At 45.0% G+C, this 15,145-nt stretch overlaps 1 protein-coding gene across 1 annotated transcript in view; it reads right to left on the bottom strand.

Annotated features, from left to right (window-relative positions):
- The window catches only part of Enpp6 (ectonucleotide pyrophosphatase/phosphodiesterase 6), a 100,548-nt gene that overhangs the window by 2,120 nt on the left and 83,283 nt on the right, over nt 1–15,145 (bottom strand). The window contains exon 6 of the mRNA XM_021219844.2: nt 3,097–3,220. Coding sequence (XP_021075503.2) covers nt 3,097–3,220 — 124 coding nt within the window. The remainder of the gene's footprint in view (nt 1–3,096; nt 3,221–15,145) is intronic.

Genomic DNA, 15,145 nt, shown 5'->3' with positions numbered 1-15,145 from the left:
GCTTCAGAGAGAGAGAGAGAGAGAGAGAGAGAGAGAGAGAGAGAGAGAGAGAGAGAGCAAGAGAGCGTATGGCTGCATGGGAAAATATAAGGGACGCTGTTCTCAATGTCAAGGCACATTACATAATTAGATGAGGAAGGCGGTGACTCATCACTGTCAGATGAGCCCCCCACAGCCTAAGAGATCAATGGAAAGTCTGTCTGAGAATCCCCGTAAGCAACTCCCAGATCTCCTTCTGACTTGCCGTGTGACCTGCATATGAAGACCACACTGCCCACAACATGAGGCCACACCGCCATCCGGCGTGGGCTGTGGTGCATGTAAAGAGCCCTTCTCTGACCAGTGAAAGATGAAGCTCTGACAAAAGTCCGGGAGAGGAGGATCTTACGTGAAATAAGACTGGAAGTACAAAATTGTGCCCTATGACTAGGAACGGGAAGGAGAATTCAGATTTCTCTCTGATCTAGTCCATGGGTTTCTGCTCTAAAGGCATGGAATTTTGAGCCCAAGTCAAAGAACTGCAAGTGTTTAGAGCATTCCCAGGCAGGAGAACAATATCTAGTCTGATGTGAAAGGTGGAATTTCCACTAGCCCAAGCTTTTGAGCCTAAATTTGGATCTAAGTTATTTGCATGGGACTCTAATGCATGGGCATTTCGAATGGGCCTAAACATGAGCATTATATTTGGGTATTATACTGTATCTACTGAAAAGGGAAGGCTCTTAAGGCTCATGCTATGCCCAGCCACCTTCAGCAGCAGCCCTGGCTTGCTGGCTTGCTGGCTTGTGACCACTCACTGGCTCCTGTGGCATGCAGAGTCGTCCGGAATGCAGAGTTCTCCAGTGCAAGATTAAGTGGTTGAAATTAGAAACTGGGATTAAGCACAGAGAGGCTATATTCAGAACTCTTCTCCTTTCTCTCTGCTGGGTCGGACTCACTGGCTTACAAGGTATCTGGGCAGCCGCGATGATACCCAACTTCCTCCCTAAGCAAGGAGCATGGGCAGTAGATCAGGAGGGAGGCGCCTTCTGTCTTCCCCCGCCCTCCCCCAAGTGCAGGTAGTAGCTATTAAAGGGCTCGCTCTTAAATTTTCTTCTCATTAAACAGCCAGCATGTAAAGCTCTTTCATCTTTCGTGAGACGTGGAGCCAGGGATGTGATGGCTCGCGGGAGGCGCTCAAGGAACCATTTCACAATTAGCCCAGTCCGTTTTCATCAGGGGTTGTCCCTCTGTAAAATACTGAGGCCTTTCCATTAGAAGGGAGCTAATGACTGAGGCTTCTGTTAATGGACAGAACATCCCTAGTGAATTTAACTCTAAGTTGGCGCAGTGATGAGTATTTTGCCTAGAACTTTCGATGCAGGGCTAGACTGGCTTACACTTTAAAACATACATGAGACTCTTGCTCATACAATCCAACAAACAACTGTTCGGCCTTCTTGACCTAACTTCCCTCTTCTGGGGAAGAAAGTGGTGGTATTATTAACGGAAAACCCTGATGATTGACGTTATCCCATACGAAGGCCATGACCTCGGTATATCTTCTTCCTAATCTACAACAGACCTCAGCATAATACAAAGAGCTACCTTTCTTAATTTCCCTTGCATTGAAGCTCTGAAAGTCCTGGGCTTGGCCAACATGGACTGCTCCTAACTTTTACTGGCCAATGGTAATGCTTCTAACTTTCACTGGCCAATGGTAACACTCCTGACTTTCACTGGCCAATGGTAATGTTCATTGACACCCTCTGGTTGCTTGCACCAGTGCCAGGAGCCCCTCCAGTGCTTTTTAAACATTTGTTCTCACTGATTCCGATTCTGACTTTGGAATTTAAAAATCGCTTGTGGGGGTCACATGTGGAGAAGGATTTGGACCAATATCTTTCCCCAAGTGTGGCCTCTTAACATCTATTTTGTGGTTAAGTGGAGTAAACCAAGACACACACAATAAGAAGAGTGAGGTGATATCACTGATCTTGCCACATGGATGAGAAAAGTGGATCTCACAGGTAGATTACTCAACACACAATTGGAAGTAAAGCGTGGGCTTTCTCAAGCAGAAGCATTTTGATCAACATGCAGAAATATGCCTTTGGAATGAATACCAATGTCATGATAATTATATTTTAATAAAGGAAAAGACGGGAGTGGAAGGCGTGACTGTGACCTGGTCACCTGATGACTGCTGATAGCTGTGGAAGTCTCCTCCCTTCTCCCTCATCCCTCATCCCTCATCCCTCATTCCTCGTCCCTCATCCCTGATCTCTCTCTCTCTCTCTTTCTCTCTCTCTCTCTCTCTCTCTCTCTCTCTCTCTCTCTCTCTCTCTCTCTATCTTGATGATATATTTCTAGCAATGTGCTCATTAGACTACTTGGGAAATTTTTTCCAGTGTGCAGATTCATAGTGCCCTGTTGATTACGTTAAACCGCCAAAGAGACTCTCTTCCTCTGCCTTTTATTCCAGACCTTTGGAATATAATCTGACCATGGAAGGCTTTGCACATTTACTTTTATACAAATATCTCTCGTCCTTCTGGCTCATTCTCAAAGTCAATTTCTAGGTCACTTCTGAGCCTGACCTTGAATACATCCTAGCTTCTAGTAGGACTTTAAACGGACCCCACAGGGGTGGATATTTCTAGACAAAGTAGGGCCATTTAAGAGTCAGCCTCCAGGAAGCAGGAGTGTCAACCCTGAGACTCACAGCTGTCAGCAAACTTCTGTCTGATAAGCCTTTCTGGACATCAGATAGCTGTGGGAAAAAAAGAAAGAAAGAAAGAAAGAAAAAAAAAAAGAACAACGCTTCAATGAATTAAGTAAAAAATGAATCACAGACATGTGGAATACATTTTCTTCACTGTACTTGGGACTTAAAATTTACAAGGAGAAGTATTTGGCCACAATTGCCAAACCAGAGAAGCATTTGAAAGGAAGCCAGCAGAAGATGTTTCCCTGAGAGCGGCTGGATTTGTTTAGCTTGGCTCGTAAAGAAAGTCTATAAAGAATAGGCTCCGGCTTGTATGAGCGCGGTTAGTCCCTATTAGAGCTGCTTCCTTGGAAGGCTGCCTACCAGGGTCCAGCCATCTCCTTGCCTACCAGGTCCGATGGCCAGGAAGATGCCTCTCATGTCCATGAGCTCATTGTCATATCCATGCCATCCGTGCTGCCAGCCTTCACGCTTGCCCGTGCTGTTCATCCAAAATGGAAGCATCTCTCGGCTCTGAAATCAAGAAAGGTGATGATGATACAATCGCATTGCTCCCGGACAATTACAACTTCTGGGCAAACACTGACTGCAGGGTGGAGATTTCCTCATCAGTTTCATTGACAGGGGTCGTCCAGCTCCAGCTGGACCACTTCCTACTTCGGGTAGCCCTGACCCTTGGCAACAACCTCCTAAATTCCTGAATATCTCCGGTTAAGGGGGCATTTTCTTAACCTGAGATGAATTCTATCATGTAATGAGGTTTGAAGTCACTAAGTACAGCATGCTATCGATAGGAAGGATGTTAGAACTTGTCAGTGGCGTAAAAGGAGATTTGCTTTTTATCCCAGGTTCCTGCCGTAGAGCTCCTAAAACCCTTGGAATTTCCTGGATGACAAGAGGGACTTTGGTTTTTTCATAATGAGCCCATTTCTCTTATACCACAGTATGCAGAGACAGCCGCTGGATTGAGGGACTAGATAGCTTCAGCGTGGGGGGTGGTCACCTAAGTAGCAAATCTCCTAATTAGGTTTAAATATTTGTTTCTGATCCCCAACCACTGGAAGGGTGAAGGTGTTGGCTCTGGAGTCCTGTTGTGTAACCGATACAATATCTCACCCCCCCCACAAAATGACACCCCAGATTCCAACCTGCTGAAAATGGTTCAGAGACCTTCCAAGGGGGAAAAAAAGCTTTGCGCCTCTCAAGTCCCACCCAGATGTGTCCATCCAGCTGTTCCCAAGTCTTTCTTAATGAGATTGTAATCACAAGGATAGCACTTTCCTGAGTCCTAGGATTCCTTCTACTGAACCAAAGTCAGATGGTGAGAATCTTAGCTCAATCAACCACAAGGATTGGTGGGAAGGCTGGGGAGCCAGGACCTGCACCTAGCAAATGAGTGGACTCGTGCAAGCATGAATTCCTTAGCCTGTGATGTATGCTCTAACTCCGGGCATGGGAAGAAATTGAAAGTTCAGGTACTCAAATGTCGAAGGGTTTTTGGAAATTATGACATGCATAAAGTCACTTTGTTTTGTAGTAAAGCAACCAGAGCCCCAAGGGGTCCACTTAGCACCCCCTCATATAGTCCTCCCCACTTCCACAACACACACACACACACACACACACACACACACCATGCCATTCTTCCAGCCCCACCCTCAGGAGCAAAGCTTCACTCAGTCTCCTTGGCTTCCTGCATTTAGCCATTTAGCCATTTGACGATAACTCCCTAAGTCCTCTTACCCAGGCCTCCCGAGTCTTCATTTCCCTTGACCTCTCTTCATCTGGGAAGGGTGACAAGGCCACTGTTTTCTTGACATTTTCTAGACTACATTTCCTTTGGCTCCAGAGGCTCAGTCATGGTGAAAAGAGAGCTTAAAGCTAGCCTGTTGACCACGATGCTAGCCTCTTTGCTGCAGACAGATCGTGTGTTTATCAGCACTGCAAGTGTTTCAGACACAGGAGTAGAATAAAAATGGGACAATTACCAGCCATGTATGGGTTGATCCCAAAGCTAATATAGCATCATGTATTTACAGGGCCAGTCCCCATGTTGACAATCATCAGAGCATCCTACCATGGACAATACTGTCTTTTATCATTTGCAGTTCAAATTCCCTACAGCACAGAAAGAAGTAGCGCACTTTCCTGAATCCTAGTTCTAATGAACTTAAGTCAGATGAGGAGAATCCTAGCCAGATCAGGCAAATCATGGGGAGGGAGGGCTTGCACCTGGCAAGTGAGCAGATAAAAGATAGGACAACCCTCTCCTTTATTACTTGTAATTAAAAGCACTGCGGCACAGAAAGGAAACTCTCAGTCACACGGTTATTAGGAGGCAGTGCCAGATCTAGAACTTGGGTCCATCTGTCAATCATCATGCGAGTTCTACCAGCCCACAGCCACGGTGCTCCTGGAGGAACGAGACCATGAAGGGTTTTCTCATGCCCTGGGTCTTCACCCACCATACTGGGGAGAGAGAGAGAGGTGAGTCTGGACTTGGATTCACTCTGGAGCTGAAGCTCGCTTTCTCCTCTCCAGTTCTCTGGTCCCAGTTAAAAGGTATGCATCTTCTCTGCACTTCACATCCCTTGCTGAATGTAGGGATGCTTAACACGCACCTCGTGGAGTTTGGTAGGATAAGATGACTGGTGTTGAGTATCCAGCACATAGTAGGTGCTCAATAAGTTGCTGGTCTGGTCACCAGATGCTATTAACTGTGGGTTGAGGCACTCTGGCTATGAGGTTGAAGCCTCCTCGCCTTGTGGAGCTCATTGCATCCTCATCCGCTCTCACCCCATAAATCGCTCCTGGGCCTTTCTGCCGTCTAAAGACCGCTTTTTCATTGACTGTCTGTTTCCTGGCTTTCCGTCATCCCTCGTCCCCCCTACCCTTCCAGCTGGAGCTTATATTTTTCCATGAACATACTTTATGAACTTACTGACTTTTCATACTGCTTTTGGGGGTTTCGTGTTTTTTAGCAGGCTGTGGTGAGGAACACAGCACATTCCAATTTAGCTCCATCAGCTAACTTAATCTGTGGCTTTTCCTATTTTCTGTCTTCGAGGCAGGGATCTGGAGCCTTCTTCGACTAACACTTGTGATGAGCCCTGAGGTGTCTCTATTCCCCACAGCCAAGGAATGAAGATAGACCATTTAACTTAAAAACTAGCTTCTAAAAGGCTACCATTTCTTATTGCACAAAGAAATACAACAGTAATCTCAGACCTGGAGGCTAACTGGGGAATTAACAAATCAAAAATAAATCACCATTGTTTATTAAAGTGACAAGTTGCCCCAGAGATGGGGAACCCCTCAAAAAAGCTAATTTTACTGATACAAATAGTAATAATGAACCGATCATGTAAGGAGGGAACTAATTCTTTAAAGGAAATGGGTGGACCAAATGACATGTAAACACACCTTTAATTTCAAAACAATGACTTTTGGCCTCTTTATATTATACCCGCATCCTTTCTCAAAACACACATACAGAACTATGAGCAGGAAGGGTATATCACAGCTCCCTGGTTCAAGAATGGGAAATTCTAGTCTTGAGGTCTCCAGGCTTCTGGTTGAGGAGCTGATCCTATTCAGACCCCTACCGCAGGCGCTCGGACTGCCACGGAGTACCACCAAGTGACATCCTGGTGAGATAACCCGATCCTTTAGATCTGGTCAAAGGTGAGAAACACACACACACACACACACACACACACACACACACACACACACTCGTGTGGCTGCACTGCTCATTTCATATAGAACAAGCCCAGCAGAAAGCAACCTGCACAGTGCACCAGGAAGAGGGCTCTATACTTTCATCTAGGGAAGTGCCAATCCAGGAAGGCCACCAGCTGTCCCAGTTTGTGGCCCATGGAGGCTTGTGAGATTCAAGACTTCCGTTTTAAAACTGGATCAGCCCCAAGCAAACCAGGGTCGGTTGGTGGCTCTGCATTTAACACTATGTGTGAAAGTCAAAGATCCTCACACAGTGTGATCTCCCCAGTACTTCTTGTGTCCCCCGCCATCCCGTGTCTTGCACGTGGGTAGATGCAGTGGATAGGAAGTCTCCCAGGATCTCTGTCACACACCACTCGATCCTCTGATCATTTCCAGTGGGGAGGAACTAGAAATTGCCAGCACGGAAACCTCAGGGGGAAATGGGTGAGGGTTTTCTGTTTGGACTTGGTTTCTTCCATTGGTGCCTGCGCTCCATTTCCAGCCCATCATTATGACAGCTATGATGTGCTGACTTTAATTTGGGGTGCCAGAGGAAAAGTGATGAGACTTGCAGTTTCTAGATTAGGGCTTTGTTTCAACCATCCTTGGTAGAATAAGAAAAAAGTCACGTTTAAATCAGAAACCAGTAAGGGAGGTTTGTTCAGACCTTGCCCGGAGTCTGTTTCCTAAAATTCCAGTGTTCGGGACTTGTTGGTATTAATCTGCAGTGGATAAAAGAATGGCAAGAAATGCCAGGTTGGGAGTGATGGTGATGGTGGAAGGAGGGATGGGAGGAGGGAGGAAGAAGAAGCAGCCCTAGCCCCGTGGATTTGCTGTCTTCTGCTTGCACGCAGGCAGGGTTCTGGCTCTGATGGATTCCTTTCACTCTGCTTCTCACCTGCTTGCTCCCATTTCTCCTGACTGATTGCCGAGGCTCGGAGAAGCGTACCCCCGAGGAGGCAGAAGGTGAGTAGCTGAGGGTGTGGCATCTGGTTTCTGTGGCCTGCCCTGCATCCGAGAATGAATTCTGAGGATGTGGACCTGTGACGGGGATGGATTCTCTCTCTGACCAGAGGGTCTGAAGTGGGGCCTCACTGCGTCCTCCTCCTGGTTGATAGTTGTGTGGTTTTTCTTCCCATGGAGCCCAAGGCTGTGGTGGCCAACTTTAGAAGGGAACATTCACCATTCGTACTGGTGGCTCAGAAGCCAGGCTGGATATAGACTCCCCTGAACATGTCCTAACTTCCACTCTTAGATGCCTGCATTCTGTACGTGCATCAGGGAATGATCTTCCCCATACTGGAGCCCATTCACTCAGCACCATTAAATGGTAATTTATCATTTCAGGAGGACAGGCCTTGTTTTTATTGACTACTGTCCCAAGGTCAGATCATGTGTTTTCCATGTGGCTCTGGGAACAGCTTGAGAAAGCCCTTCCAAGAAAGCCCACAAAGCTTCACCAATGGCAAATCAAGCCGAAAACCAGCTTTGAGCCAATGGAACAACTGAGCAGTAAGAAGCCAAAGTAACCCTTTTTGTCTTTTATAGTTGATGGACTCAGTTATTTTGCTATAGCAATAGAAAGCAGACTAACAAAACCACTACAAGTATAATTTTTTTCTCCTTAAGTTATTAAAAACAAAATCTCCCATAGGGAGAAGGATGCTATAGAAGTTATATTAAAATAAATAAAATGTGAAACCTACTTAAGGTGCATTAGAACTCTAATAAAGAAAATCAATATAGTATCTTTTCCTAGGCCAATACACAGGTACCTTCCTCTTCCTGAGGACAGAGGGAAACTAGAGTTACATAGTATCATCTCCAACTGAAAAAGAGAAACAATAATGTCCAAGTTCCATCAGGCACTGGTGAAAAACACCTGTGATCTGACAGCAGTTTGACATTCTTGGACATGTGCCGGGGTTGAGAAGGAGTTATGCTTTCTCTTCTTAACCATGTGACGATTCTGTAGCAACTGCCTCCACATTGAAGCATTTCTTTCTAGAGGGAAGAGTGGAGCTGGTAAGATGCAAGAAGCTACTCACACTTCCAGGGCCAAGAAGCTCAGAGAGTTGCAAGATGCATAAAGAAACCAAACAAACCCTCTGTAAGGTTGGTTATAGAAGCAGGTGATGACCACTGGGCCAGTGGAGATTGTTGGTGAGGCTCAACTGTCTGTGAGTGGTCCATGGGGCTCCAGGGCTCCAGTGAGTCATTACTCAAACTGGGGTGGGCTTTCCAGGCATGCAGCTGCCTTGAGTCACCTGTGCTATGTAAGTAACAGGTGATCAACGCTCATATCAGCACCACGAACAAACTGGATGGTTCATGGAATTATTGTTTTGGTCTGTTTTCAGTGCCCTGTCTGAGATGAAGAGGCATTTTTTTTTTCATATCTGAGGAAAAGTCACTGTGATGGTTTGAATATGTTTGGCCCAGGGAGTGGCACTATTTGGAGGTATGGCCTTGTTGGAGTAGGTGTGTCACTGTGGGCATGAGCTTTAAGACCGTAGTCTTAGCTGCCTGGAAGCCAGTCTTCTGTCTGCCTTTGGGTGAAGATGGAGAACTCTTCAGCTCCTGCAGCCCCACTTCTGCCCAGATGCTACCAGGCCTTAATCTTAATGGGCTGAACCTCTGAACCTGAACCTCAGCTCCAATTAAATGTTGTCCTTTATAAGAGTTGTCTTGGTCATGGTGTCTCTTCACAGCAGTAAAACCCACACTAAAACAGTCACACAGCACCACGTCCTTAGCTTTTATACCACTGCTTTTTAAGAGTGTTACCCAGACTAGCTTCCCATCACAGATTCCCTAGGAGTCCCTGGAGAGCAGCGGTCTTACACTTAGGTATGTGTGCACCATACCCCCCACCCCCTACTCTCCCAACCCCCCACCCCCACCCCCGCTTCCAAGAGATCTCCTAACAGTTACTCTGTTTCTATCTTTTCAAACAGGACTCAATTATTCAGCCTTCGTCCTCTGATCTGATCTGACCTTGGAGAGTCTCCTGCCTTAGAGCTTGACCCCTGACACAGTTAAAATGCCCGAAAGCACAATCAACAGGGATCCGGAGAAGCCAGGGCAGAGCAAAGTGTTGGAGAGATGGATTAGGTGGACCAGCGATTGCTTTTTCTTGAGTCATTTTGAAGGGGAAAAGGAGGAAGGGGGCAGCGGTGTGGGGACCAGGGGCACTTCCAGACGGTTTCCACATGCCACCACAGTCACTGTGGAGAACAAACTGCTTCTAGCCTTGTACATCTGACCTTCTGGAGCTCAATTAGTTGGGCCTGGACAATAGCACGACAGCTGCCATGACCACTCAGAAGCTATGCTTCCCAGGTTGTCTTGATTTCCCCAAGTATTTCAGAGCTCTGCTTAACATCCCTTCAGCCGCAGGCTTTAGAATTGAGCCTGGCATGTCATACCCTTTGCTGGTGTTCAAAGCAACTCTTTTCTCTGTAGGCAGATGTGGCTTCCTGTAGGTGCCTGACCCAGGGATGTGGATGATTGGAACAAAGCACCCTGCTCTCCCCGCCTTTCTCAGGATCTCGGCCCCACTTTGCTTTTTTTTTTTTTTTTTTTTTTTTTTTTCCAGCTCAGTAGATGCTTTCCAGGGCAAGGCACAGAAATCTGGCCTTGAGAGCTGAGTGGGTACTGTAGAACTCGGTAAAGATAGAATTTCCACTCAGAGTTCTAGCATCATTCCCTGTTGAAATCTTTCCTAGAGCTATTTAGAATTAGTGAACATGGAAGGCTTGACTTAGCCTTTCCTGGTAACTGTTTACCAACCTATAAGGTGAAGTGCTGAGCCTTTGCTATATTGTAGTACATACCCTTCCTGGGGAAAAGTGAAGGTCACAGAACATGTTCTTTAGAAGCCTCCAGTCTAGATCAGAGAGTCCAGAAGCAGGCCAATATGGCACCCAGCTGAACGATTTAAGGTCTTAGGAAAGTCCCAAATGAAGACAGGACTGAGTGTCTCAAGGGATGGAGCGGGGGTGGGGGCCTTCAGCTGGGATTTGGAGGCCAGGAAGGACTTTGAAAGTGGTAGGATACCCCGGGAATCCTGCTGACTACTTACGGGGAGGATTGAAGGTTATTTGCCTGCTAGGAGGTACTGAATGCAAGGTAGCCATTGTTGTTACTGCTGTTGACTGGAAATCTCAAAATAAAAAAGATTTTGATATCTTTACTATGTGAAAAATACTAAATGACTTAATGTCCCAGGTTGTTATTAAAATCCTTTTGTGAATAGTTGGAGGTTCACTTAGTTTTCTAATCACCCTAGGATGACAAAGGAAGATTACTACCACAGTTTCTTTCCTCACTTGTTTTGCTATTTAAAGGTTTATGAGATTATTTTATAATTTCTACTTCTGCAAGAAAATGAGTGGAACTGGAAATCATTTTAAGTGAAATAAGCCAGATGTTAAACACTTCATGTTTTCTCTCATGTGCAGGCTTAGATTTAAAATTATGTGTGTGTGTGTCTGTGTGTGTGTGTGTGTGTGTGTGTCTGTCTGTCTGTCTGTCTGTCTGTCACAGAGTTCATTTTAAATGTCAGCTTAACACAACCTAGAACCACCTGAGAGATGGGTTTCCAAGTATGCTTATAAGGGATTATCTTCATTTCATTAATAGCTATAGGAAGACCTGACCACTGTGGGTGATACCCATTCCCTAGGCAGGGAGTGTAGACTGCATAAGAGTGGAAAGGTGATCTGAGTGCTAGCATGCCTGTGTTTATCATTCTATTTCTGACATTGTGACCCACTGCTTCAAGCTCATGAGGCCTAGACTTCTCCTTGATGGATGATTATAACCTGTAACTGTGAGCTGAAATTAACCCTTTCTCCCTTAAGTTGTTTTCATCGCTGCAACAGAACAGCAATCAAGACAGCCATTAAACTAGAAAGGATCATGAGAGGGAGGAAGAAATTTTAAAAGGGTGGGAAGGTGGCAGAAAACATATGACATGAAAACATTTAAAAGGAGAAAGGGAACCAGCTAGAAAGGTTGGGGACAGAAGGGAGGGAAGGATGGAACAAAATATAATGTCACGTAAATATGAAGATGCCACGATGAAACACATTGCTGTGAGTGCTAGTTTAAGGAAGTTTAAAAAATAGAGAAGATTATCTCTAGTTAGTGAACCAAAACAGGAAATCCTGCTTACAGTTATAGTTATAAGAGGATCCCGCACCCCTAAATTCTTAGAGGATTGTTGTGAAATTATTCACAAGTAATGTTGTGAAATTATTCACAAGTAAAGATTTAGCTTCTCTCTCCTGGGTGTAGACTGATTTCCCTAACATGCAGTACTGGGAACTCAATCAGATCGTAGCTTTACCCCTGAGCTAGTGGAGGTATACTGAATTATATCCCCAAGGCCTTTTTTTGTCAATATTCTTTTTATTTTGAAGGCGGGGTCTTACTTTCTGTAGCCTAGAGAGAGAACTTGTGTACTTACAATCCTCCTGCCTCTGTTCATGAGCCCCCACCATCACATTGCTGTATGACAAGCCCACCAGGATGGACCAAAGATTGGATTCTGTAATTCTTCTTTTTGTATGAAATGTGGCTACCTCACCTCATCTTGAGAACCTCATCTTTTAAAAATCGCTATTGAAACTGGATTTTTTTTTTCATGCCTCATACCCAGATTACAGTGGTCCCGCCCTCCACTTCACACAGCTCCTCCCTACCACCCCTCCCCTCGGGATCTGCTCCGTTTCTGTCTCTCACTAAAAAAAAAAAAAAAAAAAAAAACAGGCAACAACCCATCATGACAAAATAGAATATAATAAGACGAAGCAAAAACTTTCACATTCAAATTGGCATGACAACGCAACAGGAAGAAAAGAGCCCCAAGGGCAGGCACAAGAGTCAGAGACTGGTGTGTGCTAAAATGGCCAGTTTATGTGGTGCTGGGGATGGAACCTAAGGTTTCCTGCATGATAGGGAAATCAGTCTGCACACTGAGTTGCACCTCCAGCCCTAATTATGTATTTTAAAAACTGTTCATGTAGTTGTCTGTGGATTCTTTTGTTTTGTTTTACAAAGTTTTTGTTGTTGTTGTTGTTGTTGTTGTTATTCCTAAACCCACATCATGAAATACTGGACTACCCTTATTAACTGGTTGTCTCTAGTTTTTAATAACTTACTGTGTGTGTGCACGTGTGTGCATGTGTGCATGTGATATATACAAAAGTAATACATAATGTAATATACATAACCATATATCAGAAGTTATTCATTTTCCAGTTTCACCCAGAGGAACATGTCTCAGCTCCTCTGAGTGTCTGGGAATATAAGTAGGACCCAAAGCTAGGGGCAGGAGGAAGCATTTTCAGATGGTCCCAGGCTTCCTAGAGTGGATTGCTGGTCTCCTGGGAAATGGTATGACATGCCCTTTTTCTTCTTTGTTGTTTTGATGACCCTGTCTTTGATTCCAGCTTCTGCATGTTTTTAGTTTCATGATGGTGGTTCCCTATTTTAAAATTTAGCACATCTCAGAACCAAATCGAACCTCAGGCAGAAATTTTCTAGCCATATCAGCCAGTTGATTAATGAGACCTAAGGGGAAGTTGTTAGTGGTTTCTAGACAGGGGCAGATGAAGTGGGAATTTCTGGCTGTGACATGTGATGGCTTCCTGAAGCAGACTCGTGTGATGTTTTGCTGGAACATACCCATGAGAGGGCATGTGATGTTTGGAGAGAGCATTAAGTAGGACCCAAAAGACAGTGATGGAGCGCTTGCATGGCTCGCTATGCAGTGCTTTGTTGGTCTTGGGTCTTTGCTGATCTTTACTTTGTTGAGAAAGGCATGGCAGAGAACTCCTGACATTCCAGCTGGTTCTGGTCCCTCCTGCTGGTTTGTGCTGATTCAGCAGAGGCCTGGCTGTTTCTGCTGGATCTTGCTGCCACTGCTGAGTCTTGTTTGGTGACACTTTTTGACCTGCACTGTTGATGTTCTGACACTACTGAACGAGAATGCTGGTATCCTGACAGTGGAGATTGGAATTGTCCAATATAACCACTTCTAAACAGGTCTACAACCCCATTGTCCAATTACACATCTTTTCTCCCCTTACTTTTCGATGGTAGGCTAGAAAAGGGGGTCAAAGCATTTGAGAACTCTTATTAAAGTAGGTTTTGAAGACTATAAGCCTATAGGCAGATGCTCAGTGGAGCTAAAGAAACTTCACTACAGGAACTACTTGGGTATATAGGTGTCTTTTAAGACTGTCATCATAATTATACACCTTTCCTTATAGAGAGGTCCTCCCCACCTGCATTCTATAATCTTGAATACCTGCTTCTACCTCTAGTTTAAAAATGTATAGCCCTATCCCATAACAGTGGATAATGTGCTACTAAAAGTCACACCAATTCTTTCCTGCTTTTGAGTGTTGGGAGTAGTTGTGTAGCTTGGATCTGCAGCAACTATTTTGTGACTTTGAGAAGAAAAGAAAAACTGCGTCAAGCTGGATCAGGGACTTAATGTCACTGTGTTTCTGGATTAAAGATCCGTGGAGCTGATCATCCCCAGACTTTCAGCTAAATGGGATGGCAAATCATTACTGCAGCCATTGTTCCAATGGTCTGTGACTCAGACTCGGTGGCATATGCCTTAACCCAATTACTCCGGAGGCTGATGCATGAAGCTGCTGAGTTTGAGTCCAGCCTGAGCTATTTAGTAAACTCCAGGCCATCCTGGGACACTTAGCAGTACATTGTCTCAAAAAGTCAAAGATAAGTATAGGGAAGCAGATAGCCCGTGACTTATAACCCAGCTAATCTTAACCCATGCCCTCAGGTCTCCTGGGACTGTTTTCATCATGCGTCAAGACAGACAGCTTTTTCCTGAAAGTGCTACAGCAGGATACCATATTTCCTTATGAGAAGAATCTCTGTTAAAATGAAAGATCCCCCTTTGCCCATTAGAAGACTTCCATTGCTGGCTGCAATGACTTCTGGGACTCAGGGTATTTCCCGCTGGCATTGTGATGGCACCTCACTGGTTGTCTGTCCTCTCCACAGTGACAGTCCTCTGTCTGCCTTTTCTACTCCCCCACCTAAGCCTGTTTCCACCAAATTATCCCATAGCCATCCACTGCCGCCCTTCCTCTCATGCTGTCACTTCTCAGCCCCTCAGCACTTGGACTAAGCATAAGAAAGCAAATGACAAATACTCACAGTCATGCTAAAACATGAGTGGTGGCCCTCTATGGCTTAATCCTTAAGGATTTATTTACTTACAGAACTTCAGAACTTCACCACAATTTTATAAGACTTTACAAACAAAAGGTAAGTTCTTTGTTGTGACTTACGAGGTCTCAATGCACTGACGTCAGCGAGCCTCTAACCAGGTTGCATGTGCTCTCCACGAAAAAAATGTTTGTGTTTCTATATTACAGACCCGTAAGTGGCGTGTATAAAACGGACTGTACTCTGATCATTATTTTGCATTGCTTTTGTGTGTGACAGAGAAGGAAAGACAGGGGAGAAAGGGAGAGAGTGCTAATGGCATATGGCAAGGTCATTCATGGATTACAGTATTCTCACCCAGTCCTTATAAACTCTGAACAGAATGATAAAAAGTCACACTTTAGTTCCTGGAAGGGATGGTGTAAGAAGGAGGCTCTTGGAACTCTTTGTTTGTTTGTTTGTTTGTTTTGTTTTATTTTTCCAGACAGGGTTTATCTGTGT

This window comes from Mus pahari, chromosome 19 (assembly GCF_900095145.1).
Source record: "Mus pahari chromosome 19, PAHARI_EIJ_v1.1, whole genome shotgun sequence".
Taxonomy (NCBI): Eukaryota; Metazoa; Chordata; class Mammalia; order Rodentia; family Muridae; genus Mus; species Mus pahari.
The sequence above is the reverse complement of the archived record's forward strand: the minus strand, read 5'-3'. Positions and strand labels throughout refer to the sequence as shown.